Source organism: Mytilus galloprovincialis, chromosome 14 (assembly GCF_965363235.1).
Source record: "Mytilus galloprovincialis chromosome 14, xbMytGall1.hap1.1, whole genome shotgun sequence".
NCBI classification, from domain to species: Eukaryota; Metazoa; Mollusca; class Bivalvia; order Mytilida; family Mytilidae; genus Mytilus; species Mytilus galloprovincialis.
The window spans coordinates 46,844,962-46,865,838 of NC_134851.1; the positions used below are offsets into that span (position 1 = coordinate 46,844,962).

The 20,877-nt window shown below is 33.3% G+C and overlaps 1 protein-coding gene and 1 long non-coding RNA gene across 3 annotated transcripts; one reads left to right on the forward strand and one right to left on the reverse strand.

The window, feature by feature from the left end:
* Nucleotides 1-3,867: 3,867 nt before the first annotated feature.
* On the reverse strand, nt 3,868-16,416 carry LOC143059558 (uncharacterized). Of its 2 annotated transcripts, none has more exons than XM_076233079.1 (3): nt 15,993-16,416; nt 14,974-15,072; nt 3,868-4,128 (listed from the first exon to the last, which is right to left on the reverse strand). In XM_076233079.1, the coding sequence occupies exons 1-3, from the start codon at nt 16,257-16,259 to the stop codon at nt 3,898-3,900; spliced, it is 597 nt and encodes a 198-aa protein (XP_076089194.1). In that variant the 5' UTR covers nt 16,260-16,416; the 3' UTR covers nt 3,868-3,897. The 2 variants fall into 2 exon arrangements, with proteins under 2 accessions (XP_076089194.1, XP_076089193.1); XM_076233078.1 differs by lacking the exon at nt 3,868-4,128 and adding an exon at nt 13,217-13,915.
* On the forward strand, nt 7,989-11,080 carry LOC143059559 (uncharacterized). Its single transcript, XR_012973513.1, has 2 exons — nt 7,989-8,053; nt 9,787-11,080. It is a non-coding gene; the product is annotated as an uncharacterized LOC143059559 (long non-coding RNA).
* Nucleotides 16,417-20,877: the final 4,461 nt, after the last annotated feature.

The window sequence follows — 20,877 nt, forward strand, 5'->3', positions numbered from 1 at the left end:
TTAATAAAAAGGGTTTTAATAGACAAGTTACAAAGAAAGTCAGTGGTTCCGCTTCGTCAGTTGCCGTAGCAACGGGTACTGGATTTCTTGACGCGTTCATTGGTCAGATTGTTTGTCCGATTCCTGTAGTTGGGGGTGTTATTGGGGGAGCTGTCGGAGGCGTTGTAGGGAGCTTAGCGGGACGAGCAACAGGATCGGCTGTGTCTGGAAAAATATTTGACGCAGTGACAGATTGATAGTAGAAAATTGAACTAATGACTCAATGTAAAAATCAAACTCTAAACGTCGGTTATCGTTCTTTTCATAATGCCGAAGGAACGACTTTTTCTACGAAAATAATGATCGGAAACCGTAATTGTATCAATCGTCACAAGAATATAACAATGGTATCTAATTAAAGAGGAAGGAAACTAGAATTTATTTTGTATATGTACTAAAAACTGAGAGTGTATCGCTTCATCTCATACACCTGTTTACACATTACATGTAGTCATATGTCTAGTTTCAAACCTTGCAATAGTATATTTAAACTAGTTGCATTTATGTTTTTTTATACTGAGTCTATTAAGTGATTTGTCTCATGAAATGGTTTACATGAGTCCGTTTTTGTATGTGCTATATTTTGTTCTAGTGATCTTCTGTTAATGTATGCACACTATTAGTTTTGCATCGGAGGGATCCAGAGCTTGACAATGTGTATATTGACACATATATGCCGGACGAAAATCGTATTGTTAGAAGTCATTTGTTTTGTATCTTTGTATAGACGCTCATAGACGTAATCGTAAATTGACTATCATATTTGTTTTTCGTTCATTATGTTGTACATAAATCAGGCTGTTAGTTTTTTGTTTAAATTATTTTACATTTGTTATTTCGGGGCCTTTATAGCTGACTATGCTGTTTATGGGTTTTACTCATTGTTGAATGACGTAAAGTGACCTATAATTGCTAATTTCTGTTTATTTTTGTGTCTTATGGAGGTGTTGTCTAATTGGTAATCATATATACCCATCTTCTTACTTTTATATGGGGCTGTGTGAGCTCTTAAAAGCATTCGGCATACGTCGATCATTAAACCTGTCTCGCTTTCTCATTTTCTTTGCGAAACCACTTATCAAATTTACACCAAATTATATTGGAAATAGTGTATATAAGGTAATATATGATTTTCATTTCGCCCCCCATGAAATATATTTACTGTAGAGGAAATATTAAGCTTTGAAAATCTTCTTCTTTGAAACAGCAAAGTGAAATGTTTATAATCTGGAAAAAAAACAATAAGTCTCTGGCTGGTATCAAAATGGTGGCATCGATGGCACACATTCCCATAAAAAAATGAACTGTTTCATATTTTAATGTCGCGGCCTTTTATAGCCGCCATGGTATGGTTTTTTTTCTCGTTGTTAAAGGCCGTACATGTGTCTATAATTGCTTACATCCACTTCATTTGAACTTTGGTGAATGGTTGTCCGATAGGCAATCATACCATATCTTCTTATTCTTATAATTTGTATAATTTCAGCATGTATTACAGGTTTGAAGTATGGGAGCTAGATTCGTCTTGATGTTTCTAATGATGTGTACTGTATGAATAACATGACCGCCAGAGGCAGCAGCCGTGATTGGCAAATTTAGAAATAAAATTTATCAGGAATTATCTTACATGTATAGTAGTACTAGTAGATGGGTACTTTTTCTAAGAGAACTTGTTTTGGATACACGATTTTTATAGTTATTACTGGCTTTCAACTAGGTGTCAGTCACTCCCAGTATCCTCAGATATGCAATATGGATCTAGTCTATATACCAGCTTTGATTATTTGGAATATCTACTAATTTTCATTTCTTCTTACTACATTTGTATTAACATCAAGATTGTTTACCTTAAATCTGTACAAGGAAGTTTTAGCTAGCTCTATTGTATAGTTTAATTGTTGATATTCACCCCAATTTGTATCTAGTGTTAAATTATGTATTTATATGACAGAACTTTCTTGGTATTCCTAATTATTGGAAAAATTTTATACACATAAGTAGTATACCTAAAACGACATTTATATACCTGCAGATATTATTAAAACAGTTTTTTTTTCAAAAGTGATTATTTTCGAAGGGATAAATATTTCGCTGTGTTGTCTTGCCATGGCTTTGTTTGGACTTGTTTGTTTGCTTTTTGGCCTGAATGTGTGTCCCTAATACTTTATTAACTGTGCATTTGCATTCAGGTATCGCATCATCCATGTCAAATTTATTCGTTCATAGTGTGTTAATTTACGTTTTTTGATTGAGTTAAGCCTTCCTATTAATATTTAATTGTGTGGATTTTTATGTTGTGATGTTATGCTATTGTTTCAGAAAAAGGGAAGAGGTTTGGTACCATTAAAACGTTTAATCCCGCTGCAAATGTTTGTACCTGTCCTAAGTCAGGAATCTGATATCTGTTCAGTATAGTTGTCGTTTGTTTATTTAATTTATACATTTTTCTCGTTTGTTATATAAATTATACCGTTGGTTTTCCCGTTTGAATGGTTTTACACTAGTAATTTTGGGGCCCTTTATAGCTTTTTGTTCGGTGTGAGCCAAGGCTCCGTGTTGAAGGCCGTACGTTGACCTATAATGGTTTACTTTTATAAATTGATATTTGGATTGAGAGTTGTCCCATTGGCACTCACACCACATCGTCCTATATCTACAAATTGTTTTTTTTGTAATGATGTATAAATACCATTTCACATGTACATGTAAATGTATACCGTTGTATGCTTTGAATTGATCAACTGATTTAAATAGTTTGTAAATGTTTCTGTACTTTAACATCACAGGTATGGGGAAGGTGTGTTTATGTTTTAACCCCAACACATTATGTACTTGTATATATGTCTTTTCCAAGTCAGGAGCCTGTATTTCAGTGGTTCTCGTTAATTGTTGCTTTATATATCAGACATATCATATTTGTATTTCGTTCCTTGTTTTTTATTATCATTAATCATTTAGTTTTATTGTTTGAACTTTGTTTGTCATTTCAGCACCTTTCATAGCTTACAATGCGGTAATGTCGTATAAGACCTATATATATCTGTTAAAATCACTTTGTCTTTTGTGAAGAGTTGTTCCATTTGAAATTCTATCCTATCTTCTTTTTCTTATACGCCAGGTCCTTGCTGATTTTTCTTATTTAGTATGCCATACATGAAACAGGACCCTCAGATGCAACATTGATTGGCCAATTCAAAATGATTTCAGTCATTAAATTCTGTGTCGAACACCCATTAGTGGCTTTCAGCTGTTTTTACTCTTTGTTCGGGTTGTTGTCTCTTTGACACATTCTCATTTATATTCTCTATAGATAAATAGAGCTGTTGATGGGTAAATTTTCCATTTGGTATCATAATAGTGTAATGACTGTCCACAAAAAAGTGAGAAAACAAGATGCACTTTTAACATCTATTTATTGAATCATTCTAGTTAGATAAAAGATGTTTACAAAACAAGGTTAAATTATAAAATCGAATATGTAACATGAACAAAAAGTAATTAGATTCTGTCGCTCACAATAAAATTATTTACATATGTACATACAAATATAAGACAATGTCAAATGGAGACGTTTGTATTCTTACACGTGCAACATTACTTATGTAAGGATCTTCTGTACACCTATCAGTATGGGTTAATATATAGCGATTATTCTTTGACAACAATAAATATGTGTTATAAATGGATTGGAGACAAATGCAAATTGTCAGTACAATGGAAGAAAAAGTTTGTCTTGCGTAAAATATCAGCTTTACAAAACTATTCTTTTACGACATTTGTCTCCGAGGCGCGTGCATATTTCGTAATGACTTTTAGAGCGACAGTATTTTATCCACAACATGACAGCATACTGAAGCATCACGAAGCCATGGTGACTTCTTGGACGACCGAGTTCATGCCAATTTGAGTAGACATGGAACCATCCATTGTTGATAACATCCCTGAGGGATATGGACCCATCCAAATTGGATAAGGCCAAGGAATCTTAATCTTCGTCTTCAACATTCCCAAAACGATGTTCTTCTCTTCCTCAATCTTTTCTACTTGCTGACGAAGAAGGCAGTTTTTCTCCATTAATTCGGTTAAAGTCTGAAATAGAAGAATATGAACATTTATGGTTTTACACTAGTTATTTTGGGGCCCTTTATAGCTTGTTGTTCGGTGTGAGCCACGGCTCCGTGTTGAAGACCGTACCTTGATCTATAATGGTTAACTTTTATAAATTGTAATTTGGATGGAGAGTTGTCTCATTGGCACTCATACCTATATCTATTAAGCATGTATTTCGGGTTTATAAACTGATAATGCTGTTAATGACTTCAAATGATATATATCTTCTCTGTGCTTGTTTCATGCACAGGTAAAGACATGAGCTGTTAGAGTCAATATATATTATATATGTCTTGTCCTTTTAAATTAAAAAAAAACCAACGTTATGAAATTTTACAATTTCAATAACATAACTTGACCAATTGTTTGATGTTTGTGTGTGTGTGTGTGTGTGTGTGTGTGTGTGTGTGTGTAAAGGGTGTGTGTCAATGACAGTGACAATTTTTAATACCGTAAACCCAAGCTTCCCAGGTGTCATTGTTGTATCGCTCCTTTTCCTGTAGGCCTTAGCTGACCGTTTATTTCTTTCCCTCCTACTGTCTTTCCTCTGGTTATTAACCTGCAAGACAAGAAAAAACTGAGTTAAGTAAAAAACATTTACGAGAAAATATCTATTTTGAAAATAACACATATAGGCTCACGTAAAAAAACATATTTTAAATTCATGTGGAATTAATATTGCTCTAAAAGTCAACTTGAAATCTGCGGAAGAGAGTGACCACGTATTCCTCTTTTTTAAATTGATATTTCGTAGTAGAAAAGTCATGACAAATGGAGTTTACAGAATAGAGAATAAAGGACAAAATAAAGAATAAAAAAAATTCGGCAAAAAAAAAAAAAAAACAAAAAAAAACAAGATTTCAACTTTATATATAACTAATATAGTACAAAGGTGTAGATTAAAAATTACACCACTCCAGACCCTTTTGTTTTCCACTAATTAGTATTGCCAATAATTAGAAGTTCCGGGTCGAGTCAGATACCGATATTTGCCAATTTATTTCACTTGACTGGGCGGAGTTTACCGGTTCGCTCATAATAAACCATTCCATCTATAGATAGGTGTTTAAGGATAAACTCATCAATGAAGTGTCCAGTTATTCTTTTGTAAATTCCATTGATGGCACTGATAGGTGATTAGAAATCAGTAATAATTATAACGGCAATCATCCTAATCACACACATCTTCAAATAGACTGTCCTTATGCAAATTAAAACGTAAGCTCCGCCCGATCAGTTGAAATGACATTGGTAATACCAATAGTATATTCACCTGTTACCTATTACCTTATCTGTGTACGTTCCGCATCTAACAGGTGCACCACCAAACGGTGTATTTAGGATTATGCTATATACACGGATCATAATCACAGGGTTTACACTACTAAATTGTTACCTATTGTAGTATTTTAATCAGTAAGACTTTCTAAGATAACAATACGAATACTAAAAATCTGGACTAAAAATAAGGTGCATATAGGAACCGTTTTCAATTTCTTAGCGGGCATGACATAAAACAGTGAATCAAAGAATTCAACTTTATTTGTAACTAACATAGGACAATGCTGTTGATTAAAAAATACTCCATTCCAGGACCTTTTGTTATCCAAATAATTAATATTACCAATAATTGATAAGTTCCAGTTCGACGGGTTCAAACAGAAAGATTTGAAAGCAGAGAAAACTGTGTATCTTATAATCGGCATGACTTTATCAGATAAAAAATAATACTAAAATAAGGCTTGCGCATAGTTATATACTTTAATTCAGTCACGGACCCGCGATATCACGGGTGTGTTCTAGTATATATAATAATGGGGTGCTTAAATATTTAAATATAAAGAATAAGTTCAACATTAAAGAATTGGGTTACATAGTGTGTTAGTGACCTAATACGATATATAGCGGGGTTAGCAAATTCCATAAGGGTTGAGAGCGAAGCGCGAACCCCATATGGAACTTACTGACCCGTATAAATAGTATTAGCCAGGTCACTAGCACACTATGTTACGAATTCATCTTTCCGACTGTTTTTATTTATTGAAGTGTATTAATAAAACACTTGCACTTGTGTTTAAATTCCCTGACGTATACTATCTAGCGTGTCATTTCCCGCGAATAAGGAAACTTGTGTGCAGAAAGAACGTCTTTACGTCGGAAAGAAGTTTAGATTAAACCTTCACTTTATAATGTTTTTCCAAGAAAACAAGTGGTCATGATCGATTTCATGTAAGCTGTTGCGACAAACAACTAAGTTCGTAAGTAAAACATATCTTTTATATTCTTTTAGGTAAAAATACACCGTCCCTTGATACATATATTATGCATTTTTGAGTATCACATTATAATTTTCAATGTTTTTGTTTGTTTTATTTTTTGCCATTCAAGTTAAACTTTTAAGATGAAGTAAAAAGGCGTGTTTATATTTCTTTTTTCTTTCTCTCCATGTAATCACGTGACATACGATCGAGGAACATAATGCGTGGATCCTATTCAACTGATCAGAATTGCTATCAAAGTGGATATTATGTTAAGAAAAACAGACTTCTATTTTCTTATTTTCTTTCGGATATAATACGAAAGCCAAATCGGATAACCTTTATTTATCAATATGGCTGGTTTTGATTTTGAAACAGAATACTGTAAATTCAGAAATTATTGCGTGCATTTATTATTGCGATTTTCTCATTTTACACTTGAATGCGATTCTAATTTTTACGATTTTGAGAAAAGTCATGCTTAATTCAGTTAAAATATTACAAAATGCGAGTTTTAATTATTGCGTTTACAACTCAGTCGTATTATTCGCAATAATAAAAACCTCGCAATAATTTCTGAATTTACAGTATTAATTGGCTTTTCTTGATTTTTCCTAAGAAGGTTAGGGTTGTTTGAAGTCAGCCTTATGCGAAAAAAGGAACAGGTCAAACTATTCAAGATGTCTTGAAGTAAATAAAATCATTTCGATTTAATGGTTTTTGTTTACACAATTTCGATGAGTTTATGCATTTAAACAATGACAAATGCAGTGTCAGGAGTCTGACAGTTACAATTCACATTGAAAGGTCAAATTTTAATAACTTGGGATAAACTTTTGTAATAAAATATTATTTAAATAGTGGAATTAACTATTTTTGGAGTCATGAAAAAACAAGTTGTTTTGTTGAGTGACAGTTTTGAAATTTATCACACTTCCGCACAATCTTATCAAACACAAGTTTTCCCATTTAATCAAATGGTCGTGTGGTAAATCTGTTTACTATTTAGAATGATGGTTTCAATATTTTCTTCATTCCCTTGTTTTCCTTAAAGGTCATCGGGAAAAAGGTCAATCGAATAGTTTTTTCTGCGTGAGAACCTAGATGTGGGGGTCGTAATGGCTGTATTCTTAAATTGTTATTCCACTTTTCTCCAGGTATCATTCTGTTTTCATTATCACTCCATTATTCTGTATTCTGTATGGTCTCTTTGTTACCTATTTGTCTCTGTTCTCTATTATTTTACTTTTTTTGTACTCCTTCTCTATCCTATCAAAACCCTCTATGAGTTTAAAGTCGATGACATTCTTTTGTGATATTTTAATAAAACTTCATGATAATTTCTGCAGTGTATATGTATTTGTTGATACAATCCGCAAGGCAATATATAAATAAAACCTAATTTTGGATATAATCGATACACAGCAATTTATTGTTTGTCCTTTAACTGTTTAAATATACAATACCTGCTTTGACAGAATCACGTCATTATAAATTTACGTAATGGTTCCTATATATGGTACTATATATTTTTATCAACCAATCATTTTGGTTCATTTTTTTGACTCTTTTTGGTTATACATTTTTTAAAAAGTTGATTCTTATAGTGCTAGAGAAATAACAGACTTCCACATCAATTAATCATGGTAAGTTTGATCACTCATCTAATTGTTAAAGATTAAGGAATTAAATATACATAATTTGTATTAGCAATATTTCGAAATAAGGGTAACTAGTCTATATATTTCTAAAGTACATGTACGACCAAAATCGAAAGTTGAGTCATTGATTGATTCAGATCTACCGTTTTAAATTGCTTAGTAAAAACACCTGTGTTATTGCTGACTAGAACAGTACAAGTAAAAATTATAAGCAATAAGAACAGACTTTTTCAAAGACATTTGGTTGGAAAGGTGGATAGAATGTGATCAATAGTGAACACACATTAATAAAAAGGAGAAACGGGTAATACATGTAATATGTATTGACAGAATATTCTATATTCTTTGAATTTTAGCACCTCATTTTTCTTTTTTCTTGATATTTTTGCCCTATTTTTTATTCTTTCTATTTTTGGCCTTTATTCTGTCTATTATTTATTTTTCTGCAATATGATATAGATCTATTGCAATTGTCGCCATCTTGCACATATATACTAATGGTGCTATCAATGTGTGTTTGTGCATAATTTTTGTGTTTTGTTCATTTCAAACGCCATACAAACAACTTTAAATTGTTTGACACATTCAAAACCTAGAACAAAATGAACAGATGACTAATGCTTGTGATTAAACCCGTTCTTTCTACAAGGAAGTTTATATTTAAAGGAAACCAACATTAATCTATCTGATATACATATATCTTAAACTCCTCAAGAGTACAAGTATATAATAATAAATACCTATCATCAATAATTTTACCACTCATACAAAAAAAATCAATCTTTTCATATTCTATTCACAAAAGAGGGACGAAAGATACCAAAGGGACAATCAAACTCATAAATCTAAAACAAACTGACAACACCATGGCTAAAAATAAAAAAGACAAACAGAAAAACAATAGTACACACGACACAACATAGAAAACTAAAGAATAAACAACACGAACCCCACCAAAAACTAGGGGTGATCTCAGGTGCTCCGGAAGGGTAAGTAGATCCTGCTCCACATGTGGCACCCGTCGTGTTGCTTAAGTGATTACAAATCCGGTAAATAGTCTAATTCGGTAGGTCATATTCATGAAAGGGAAGGGGATTGTAGTTACGACGTAAGGAACATATCCGATATCATTTGTGCAACTGTACAGTATAATAACTTGGAACGAAGCCAATAAATATACCCCCATTTTAATTTTATACATCTTTCTTTTTTTTTTTAAACTTAAAGTATCTCACTTGAATGGATTTCTAAACATCCCATCACAAGTAGATACTTTAAGTTTCTTTTGAAAATCTTGTCATATGAATTGCGTACAACCAGTCGAGGATCGTCATGCTAGAGCAGAATTTAAGAGAAACATAAAAGATGGGAGAACGATAACAAAGGGACATTCAAATTCGTAAATCAAACATAAACTGACCACGACATGGTTAAAAAAAATAAACAACATTACACAAAACACAACATAGAAAAACAAAAGACTGAGCACTGAGCAACACGAACTCCACCGAAAACTGGGAGTGATCTCAGGTGCTTTGGAAGGCTAAGTCGATCCTGCTCTACATGTGTCACCGTTGTCTTGCTAATGTAAGTCCTTATCAAACACATTTGCAAGAAATTAAAATCAAGGTATTTGATAAAAGACAAACATTATTGCTAGTATTTGCCACATGTATTTGCAATTTCTATATCTCATTTTCATTTATTATATTTTATAGGAAAAACCAACAGGTGCGCAAAAAATAAACAATATGTATGAATATCATAACAGCGTTCGAAATCTAACACACGTAGCAGTTGTGCGGACAAGATGTAAAGTAAAATATTTCCATCATTACCTCGTTTTGGATGTGGGTTTTTATTCTGTTGACATCATACATTATACTCCTGGAAATTTTGCAAAGAAAGCTCGAGCAGTGGCACGAGTTACCCGGCAGACGATAAGATTTGACAAAACTGATTCAATCTTACTAGATTTTTCAGCTGGTGTATTTTTCATAACGAGGCAAGAGTACCCGTCGACTGCTGATGAAATGGAGATGGCATATCTGAGAGCACGTTATCGAAGTGGAGAAGTTGAATATAGCTTAACAAGCAATAACTGTGAATCGTTCGTCACGTGGGTCTTAACGGGCGAGGCTAAATGTGAACAATTTGAAAATAGCGGTGCAGGGAAACGAATTTTAATGGATATTATTGAAAGTGGAATAGATCATCGTAATAAAGTAAAAAACGGACAGTCTGATTTACCAACGCGTTTGTCTGCGATATCGCTAGCAAATGTAATAACCAACTCAGGAGACGCACTGATTGACATTGCTGTGAAACAAGGTATCATTAAAGACCTTGCTCTATCAAAATCCGCTGCTACGGCGTTAGCTGCTAAAGCAGGTGCAACAACTGCTGCTAAGGTTGGGCCTTCAGCTGTAGCCGCCGGTGTATCAACAGGAATTACCGCTGCTGTTTCAGTTCCAGTAGAAGCTGCTTTCTGCGGGATTGATATATACAAGCTGAATAAACAAAAGAAAAACGGACTTATTAGTGAAAAGGATTTTAATAGACAAGTAACAAAGAAAGTCAGTGGTTCCGCTTCTTCAGTTGCCGTAGCAACGGGTACTGGATTTCTTGGCGCATTCGTTGGTCAGATTGTTTGTCCGATTCCTGTAGTTGGAGGTGTTATTGGGGGAGCTGTTGGAGGCGTTATAGGAAGCTTAGCGGGACGGGCAACAGGGTCGGCTGTGTCTGGAAAAATATTTGACTCAGTGACAGATTGATAATATAGTACATTGAACTAGTAACTCAATGTAAAAATCAAAACCTAAACGTCGGTTATCGTTCTTTCATGATGAAAGAAAGACATTTTCCTCGCAAATACTGATCGAAACCTGTGTAGATTGTTTCACACGTCACAAGACTATGACTTTTATCAATAAACTGAGAAGTTCTCGCTTCATCCCATGCACCAGTTTACACAATAGGCTGATTTCAAACTTTATAAATAGTATGTTTAAATTTTTTGCATTTATGTTTTATGCCCCATATATTATGCCCCAGTTATGTACATTGTGTATTCTGGTCTGTTCGTCCGTTTGTTCGTTCGTCCGCATGTCCGTTTGTCTGTCCCGCTCCAGGTTAATGTTTTTGGTCGAGGTAGTCTTTGATGAAGTTGAAGTCCAATTAACTTGAAACTTAGTACACATGTTCCCTATGATATGATTTTTCTTATTTAAGTGCCAAATTAGAGATTTTATCCCATTTTCACGGTCCACTGGACATAGAAAGTGAAAGTGCAAATGGGGCATCCGTGTACTATGGACACATTCTTGTTTGTAGTTTATTAATAAACTACAAACAAGAATGTGTCCATAGTACATCATTTGTCTCATGAAATGAGTACATCATTTGTCTCATGAAATGGTTTACCATAAGTGCGTTCTTGTATGTGTTAAATTTTGTTCTATTGATCTTCTGTTATTGTATGCACACAATTAGTTTTGATTCGGGGCGATCGAGAGCTAGACAATGTGCGTATGCCGGACGAAGATCGTGTGGTTAGAAGTCATTTGTTTTGTTTCTTTGCATATTCGCTCATTGTTTTCTTCTTTGTATAGCAAATTGACCATCATATTTGCTTTTCATTGATTTTTTTTGTACTTAAATCAGGCCGTTAGTTTTTCCGTTTGATTTATTCTAAATGTGCTATGTCGGGGCCTTTATAGCTGTATATGGTTTTACTCATTGTTAAATGCCATACGGTGAACTGTAGTCGTAAAATTCTGTGTCTTTTGGTCTATTATGAAGTGGTGCATCATTGGTAATCATACCCATCTCCTTATTTTTATATGGGGCTGTGTGAGCTATTCAAATCATTTGGCACAGGTCGATCATTAAATCGGTAAAACCACTTATCAAATTTACACTTAATTATACCATTAATTCGGAAATAATGCATTTAATGAATTTTCATTTCGTCTCCCATTGGATATATTTAGCTTTGAAAATCTTCTTTTTTGAAAATGAAATGTTTATAAACAATAAGTCATGCCTGGTGTCAAAATGGTGGCATCGATGGCGGACATTCGCTATAAAAAAATCTATGAATATCATATTACAGTAAGAGTTTTCTGAATAGGCTCCAATTGAATTGTTTCATATTTATTTTTTATGTCGGGCCTTTTATAGCCGTCACAATATGTGTTTTTCTCTAGTTACTGAAGACCGTAGGGTTGCTTATAATTGCAATCATCCACCTCCTCATTTGAAATTTAATGAATTGTTATCTGATAGCCAATCATACCAGATCTCCTTATTCTTGTAATTTATATAATTTAAGCATGTATTGAAGGTTTGAAGCAATGGAAGAAGTTTTCAAAGAGAACTGGTCCCGTCTTGGATACACGATTTTTATAGTAATTATTGGATTTCAACTATGTGTCAGTAACTCCGAGTACCCTCAGGATTGTACCAATTTTTTTTTGTAGGGATGAATAAATAACATGTCACATGACGTACATACCGTTTTTATGCTTTGAATCAATCTGATGGGTTGCACCCCTTTTAACTAATTTAAATAGTTTGTAAATGTTACTATACTTATACACTTAATACTGTCCTATGTATGGGGAAGGTGTGTTTATGTGTTTAACACCGACAAATTATGTACTAGTATGTGCCTTTCCCCAAGTCAGGAGCCTGTAATTCAGTGGTTCTCGTTTATTGTTGTTGTATAAATCTGCATTTCGTTCATTGCTGTATTTTGTTTTACATAAATCAATTAATTTTAACGTTTGAACTGTTTTGCAGTTTTTATTTCATCACCTTTTATAGCTTACAACGTGGTAATACCGTATGTAACCTATAGCAGTTAAAATCAGTTGGTATTTTGTGATTAGTTTTCTCATTGGCAATCATACCACATCTTCTTGCTAGTTGCTAGTTCCCACCGGATGTTTATTATTTAGTATGCCATACATGAAACATGACTCTCAGATGCAACATTAATTAGCCAATTTAAAATGAATTCAGTCATTACATTCGCTATAAAGCAGTTGATAGGAATCTTCCAAGTGAGCAAATAAGGTTTCAATGATAATCATAATCTGGTTATTAATTAGTGTCATGTCCATAAAGAAAAGTTAGAAAACAAAATACCCTTTTAACATCTATTTATTGAATCTTTCTAGTTAGATTATAGATGTTTACAAAGCAACGTTAAATTATAAAATCGAACATGTAACATGAACAATAAGTAATTAGATTCTGTCGCTCACAATAATATTATTTACATATGTACATACAAATATAAGACAATGTCAAAGGGAGACGTTTGTATTCTTAAACGTGCAAAATTACTTCAGCATGCAATTTTCAGATATCATATACACCTATCAGTATGGGTTAATATATAGCAATTATTCTTTGACAACAATAATTCTGTCTTATAAATGGATTGGAGACAAATGTAAATTGAAGAAAAAGTTTGTCTTGCGTAAAAATGAGTTGTGACAAACTATAATGTTTTACGACATTTGTCTCCGAGACGCGCGTGCATATTGCGTAACACGTGACTTTTAGAGCGACAGTATTTCATCCACAAAATGGCAGCATACTGCAGCTTCACGAAGCCACGGTGACTTCTTGGATGACCGAGTTCATGCCAATTTGGTTAGACATGGAACCATCCATTGTTGACGACATCCCTGAGGGATATGGACCCATCCAGATTGGATAAGGCCAAGGAATCTTAATCTTCGTCTTCAACATTCCCAAAACGATGTTCTTCTCTTCTTCAATCTTTTCAACTTGCTGGCGAAGAAGGCAGTTTTTCTCCATTAATTCGTTTAAGGTCTGAAAATAAAAGAATATGAACATTAAATATTGCATTTTTGGATGTGAATACATAAATAACACTTGTTATGTACTATTAGTGAACTATTCCCTATCATTGCATGGTTCCTGCACGAGAAAACAAATACATAAGCTGCAAGGGTTAATAATTACACTAAATGTATGTTTCACTATAATACGTTATTCTGATTGGCTAACTGTGCATCACGTGTTATTCCTTAATCAGTTGTATCACACAATAAAACTTTTCATTCATGATGACACGAGGTCCCACAATAAAGTGCACAGGTAAATGAAATAAAAACTTGATAAAAGGCGTGTTTTCATGATCCTATAGGTAAAAATGTAATTATATATATTGAATGCTTTTTTTTTGTAACTTTATAGGGTTGTAAAAGCGTTGATCGTGCGCACATTTTTAGTGGAAGCGCTTCATACAAAATGTACTTCGGTCAACGCTTTTACACCCCAATAAATTTACAAAAAAGAGCATTCAATTCTTAAATATTCGATTTACCATTTCAAACTTAAAACGTCTAAATATCTTGTCCTTTGAAATTTACAGACGATTTGAAGTCTTGCCTCTATACTCTACAGATACTGAATTTTCTATTTCAATAAACTATATCTTGACCAATTTAATATTATTACTGGAACGATGACCGTTATATGTTTGTGCGTGTGTGAAAAAAGGGGGTAACAACGACAGTATCACGTTCTATAACCAGGTTGCCTGGTATCATTGTTGATTTCTGTTACACTGAATATACTTCAAATATTTGCCACTTGACACTAGGCATACTACAATTTACCGGTGTTTAAAATATTATTGAATCATGCACTGTCACTTGAATGATTGACATATGCCAGGATTTATGATATACGTCGTGATATAAGTAGACCTTTTGTGTTGTCAGATGCAGCATGAAGCAGCTAGCACTGTGTCAATCATCAAATACAAATTCCTTCTTGTTATTAAGTCATTGATATTCTTTAACAAGTTTCAATTCAATTCGTAGAGACGTTAATAATTTTAAACAAAACAAAAATAAGCCTACCTCATCTACAGTAGATTTATGCTCTCGCCTCCTTTTCCTGTAGGCCTTGGCTGACCTTTTATTTCTTTCCCTTCTTCTGTCTTTCCTCTGGTTATTAACCTGCATGACAAGATAAAACTGAGTTAAAGTAAAATACATTTACGAGAAAATATTTTGAAAATTACACATATAGGCTCACGTAAAAAAACATATTTAAATTCATGTGAAATTAATATTGCTCTAAAATTCAACTTGAAATCTTCGGAAGAGCGTGACTACGTCGATTCCTCTTTTTTAAATTGATATTTCGTAGTAGAAATGTCACGACAGATGGAGTTTACAGAATAGAGAATAATTAATGGACAAAATAAAAAAAAGAGAAAATTCGTAAAAAAAACCCAACAATACATTTTTAATATATATAGAATAATGGGGTGCTTAAATATAAAGAATAAGTGCAAAATTAAAGAATTGGGTGAAACTATAAAGACCACTTTATTAATGTCTAGAATACAGTTATCAATTAAGTAATTACAGAATAGCCATTAATTTTAAAGATAAAGAATAATTGGCGAAAAAAGTACAGAATACAGAAATGAACCCCATTGTCTTGCCCTGAGTCATGCATACCGCGACGATCAAGTAAAATCAATCTTAAATTTGTTGTTTTCGTCATAACTATATGTATAATCTAGATTGTTAAACTTGTTTACTTTTCTTAGCCTCGGTTGTTTACCTTACAAGTATATATCATATATACAAATATAATATTACGCAATAAAGTTCGTATATATCAAATTACCAGTATTTAAACTTTAAATGTACTTTATTACTGCATTTCAAAGCTTTGACGAATAAATAAAGAACGACATGCAGACTGAAAAAAAAGGAAAACAAGGGGGACCCTCAAACTATAAACAAAGCTCAAAACCGAACAAAAATTATGTGCATTAACCATGCATGTAGTTCCATAAAGGGGGCGGGCCCTGAGGCCTCTGACCCGAAAATCCAAAAGCGAGAAAGAAATTCCGTTTTCTTACCTCTGATTCGGTTTGTCCAGTTCTAATAGCTTCCTCTTTGATCTCTATAATTAGACGTTCTTCGTCTGTGTCACTTTCTCCATCTCGTGCAACCTCATGAGTTGTGCTATCACTGCTGGTGCCACTATCAGTTTCACTAAAGAATGTCTGAAATGTAGTTTTGTCTTCTGTTTTAAATAATGCGGTCACTGCTTTTTCGGCCCTTTTTTGATCCACCGTATCTCCCCCGTCCTGACAAATAAAATTCTGACACATTAATCGAACCATAATTGCGTTTCCACTTTATTCTTTATTTTGTTAACTTTCAATGTTTCTATTCGGCTGCAAGAAAATCTGAATACACTACGTTTCTTTAAGAACTTGAATTGCGATATGACTTAGTTTCGATAGATATCAGCTGTTTAAAGCATGTAAGGTTATTTAAAAATTGCATCAGCAAAAATAGATTAAGTGTATGTTCGAACGCAGTTATGTTGTATGTTTAGTGTTGTAGTATAGGAAAATATTATCGAACTAGTATTCGAACACGACAGGAATTGCCCTCGTCTGACGAAATCGTTTCTAAAAATACTCTTTACGTAAAGTTCTGGAAATTTCTTCTCAGCGAAGGCCACGTAACTTTTCATATATTGTATTTCATAAGATATAATGTAGATATATAGTTATACAAAGCTGTTTCTTACTATTTCTTACTAGCTTTAAGTATTCAGAAATGTACACTATTTCAACAGGTGTAACTTGACATAATTATCGATTTTGTTTTCGGTGTGAAAGAAATGTGTATAATATAAGAAAGAAAATTCAATATTTTTTTAACAGCTGATTGTGCAATTGTTATTTATAAATAGACATGTCAGAGATACATACGTATAAGATAGTGAAAATTATGAGGTTTAAGGTAGCACAATACAAAGATCTTTTTACTTCCGATCACTAACCTTTAAAATGCTGTAACTTTCTTATGGATGGATAAAAAATAATAAAAGAGGTATATATAGATAGATAAAGAATTAATCTTTTATATGAATGCAATATTTTTATTATGCAATCATTATGTTATCAATTATTATGTAATAAGTGGCAATAAATTTAGCTCTATCATCTCTTTAACAATACAGGAAATTTTAACCAAATCTTAATCAACACATCATGGGCTTCAAAAGGGTGTCTCAAATTGTCCCTATGGGATTCCATTCTCTAATACATTTGTAATTAGTATTAACATCCTAACCACATTAAAGAAGATAATGTTTAATTAAGTGTAAAATTTGTACTATACATTCTATCTGAAATCGGAGACACCCTTTTGTAAATAATTAATGGCCATAGGAACAACATATAATAAAATCAACCCTCTGCAGAAGCTAATTTCATTTGAAAGTGGAAATTTGGTGAAAAATATTTTAGACACAGTTAACATTATAATTGGTTACATAATTCTTGCATAATACGAACATTGCATTAACTTGAAAGAGTAATCTGTTACCTATCCAAAACTACCACTTTTATAAATTTTCAAGCATTATTAAGAAAGTTACTGCATTTTACAACTTGGGAGTTAGAGTTATGAAATCTTTGTATTGTGCTACCTTAAAAGAATGTATTTTCTCTACATTACGTCCGCTTTTAAAGAGGGGTGGCCTCTATAAAATTTATCAGTCATGCAATATGGGGATTTTAAATAATTTTTAAACATTACATTTTTGTTTCTCCAGATATAATACTTAAACTACTTCAGTCATACATGTTTTTCTTCTGCATCTTGGTCTAATTAAATCAAATCAGGCTGTGCTTCAAATTAAAACTAAATTAGCCTGCATTTATAAACATGGCGTTATATTAATATTAATTCACTTATAGGGTCTTTGCGTCGGAACTAAACACATTTATTCAAAAAACAGTTGTTGGCATAACACGGGTTATGTTCTTCTCGTATATGTTATGATGGTATGATACTAAACCCCTAACGGGAAGGATTGTGCCTAGCTGATGTTCATATGATGAAATCATAATCTTTCAGTCAGTTTAATTGAAGTCTGTAGCTGGCATGTCAGTTAACTGCTAGTAGTCTGTTGTTATTTATGTAATATTGTCATTTTGTTTATTTTCTTTGGTCACATCTTCTGACATCAGACTCGGACTTCTCTTGAACTGAATTTTAACGTGCGTATTGTTATGCGTTTACTTTTCTACATTGGCTAGAGGTATAGGGGGAGGGTTGAGATCTCACAAACATGTTTAACCCCGCCACATTTTTGCGCCTGTCCCAAGTGAGAAGCTTCTGGCCTTTGTTAGTCTTGCATAGTTTGGCTTTAACATTGATTCACTGATAGGGTCTTTGCATCGGAACTAAACACATTTATTTCTAAAAAAACAGTTGTTGGCATGACACGGGTTATGTTCTTCTCATATATTTTATGATAGTATGATACTAAACCCCTAACGGGAGGGATTGTACCTGATATTCATATGATGAAGACATAATCTTTCAATCAGTTTAATTGAGGTCTGGAGCTGGCATGTCAGTTAACTGCTAGTAGTCTGTTGTTATTTATGTATTATTGTCATTTTATTTATTTTCTTTTGTTACATCTTTTGACATCAGACTCGGACTTCTCTTGAACTGAATTTTAATGTGCGTATTGTTATTCTTTTACTTTTCTACATTGGCTAGAGGTATAGGGGGAGGGTTGAGATCTCATAAACATGTTTAACCCCGCCGCAATTTTGCGCCTGTCCCAAGTCAGGAGCCTCTGGCCTTTGTTAGTCTTGTATGATTTTAAATTTTAGTTTCTTGTGTATAATTCGGAGTTTAGTATGACGTCCATTATCACTGTACTATTATGCATATTTTAGGGGCCAGCTGAAGGACACCTACGGGTGCGGGAATTCTCGCTACATTGAAGACCCATTGGTTGCCTTCGGCTGTTGTTTGCTCTATGGTCGGGTGGTTGTCGCTTTGACATATTCACCATTTCCTTTCTCAATTTTATTGTATTATTTTAATTTAAGTTTCTTGTGTACAATTTGGAAATTAGTATGGCGTTCATTATCACTGAACTAGTATATATTTGTTTAGGGGCCAGCTGAAGGACGCCTCCGGGTGCGGGAATTTCTCGTTACATTGAAGACCTGTTGGTGACCTTCTGCTGTTGTTTTTTTTCTATGGTCGGGTTGTTGTCTCTTTGGCACATTCCCCATTTCCATTCTCAATTTTATGATAAAAGAATAAAAAAAAAAAAAAAATAGGGAGCTAAAATGTAACTGAAGAAAAGAGAATATTGGTCGAAAAATTAAAGCATGACACAAATGAATGACCCCCTAGGAACATTCATTTCACACCATCCCCTCATATATATAACATGTATAATGCATCTATTTAACTATTCAATGCAAACGAAATGTAATGTAACGGTTGCTGCGCAGTTAGCTGAATTGTGGTTATCATTTTTTATTCAGTCGTCCTCCTTTTTCACATTACGTTCGCTGTATACGAATTCCAACTATTTTAGCTAAAACCCTGATAGGAACTGATACACGTTCTGTCTGGAACGTATCAGATCTGAGGCATGCACATGTATGAGGGTATGTATGGGGTCCTTCATTTCTGTATTCTTTTAAAAGTATTTTTCTCTCTATTCTTAATTTATATTTCCTGTCTATAATCCTCTTTTCTTCATATTTAAGCACCCCATTATATATTCTTTATCATGCCTTTATTTGTTCCAGTCTGTTTTTACCTATCCTTTATGTTTGAGACCTTTATTTTGCACGTTTTCTATTCTAACAACCCAATCAAGTATTTTGATTTTGCGTGAGGATTATATATATAAATACTCAGGTTTTTTTTTAGGAAACAAAAGATGGATGATGTCTATAGAACAGAATATTTTTATTTCCCAAATTATAGGGCCCATAAAGAGCATAAAATATAAAATCAAATACAATTGATTTACATAATTGGTAACAACAACAATAATAGCGGCATATACATATATATTTAGAATATAAGCATTGGTCAGAATCAGAGCCAAAAAACACATATATTGTGAATAAAAGAATAAAATTACATTATTTACTTGACTTAGTGTCAGTGTTTAAACCTGATCTCCTGAATTCAAAACAGTCACAAATTTTACAGCCCAGTTTTCCATAGGAGTTACATTTTCTTGGGTCAAGAGACATACAAATTTAGAAGATTCTATATAGTATAGGACCCTATGGGATCGATTTGTATCATATATAGTGTAATGCATTTTTATAAGTATTTATTTGATAAATGTATATATATATAGTTCCAAAACTATAGAAATGATAACTTTATTAATGATACACGTCCTTCATTAATAATTTGAATTGAGCCGGTGCCAGGAGCCTAAATTTGTGTGTATTATTGCGAGACAAAAGAGTATACATTACATCATTAAACAATATTAATACGATTAAAACAGCCCTAATACTACCAAAACGGCATGTGTCATACTCCGGTGACGTTGCCCTGGTAATATACATCACGTTATCTATTGTGCTTTCCTGCCCGGACCAATATTTCGAATACGGACTGGCAATGAATCCTGAATTACATGTAAACATATATTGTGCATGTGATTCAGGATTTATTGCCAGTCCGCCGTATTGGAAATATTGGCCCTACATTCACATCATTGCCAGTCCGTATTGGAAATATTGGCCCTATATGCACATCATTGCCAGTCTGTATTGGAAATATTGGCCCTATATTCACATCATTGCCAGTCCGTATTGGAAGTATTGGCCCTATATATATTCACATTTGATGTATGTAAATTAATATAGCATTCAGAACAAGTCTGTATTGCAAAAGTTGGATTATTTAATAAAAGTGGTATGAACTGACTGTTTCTGT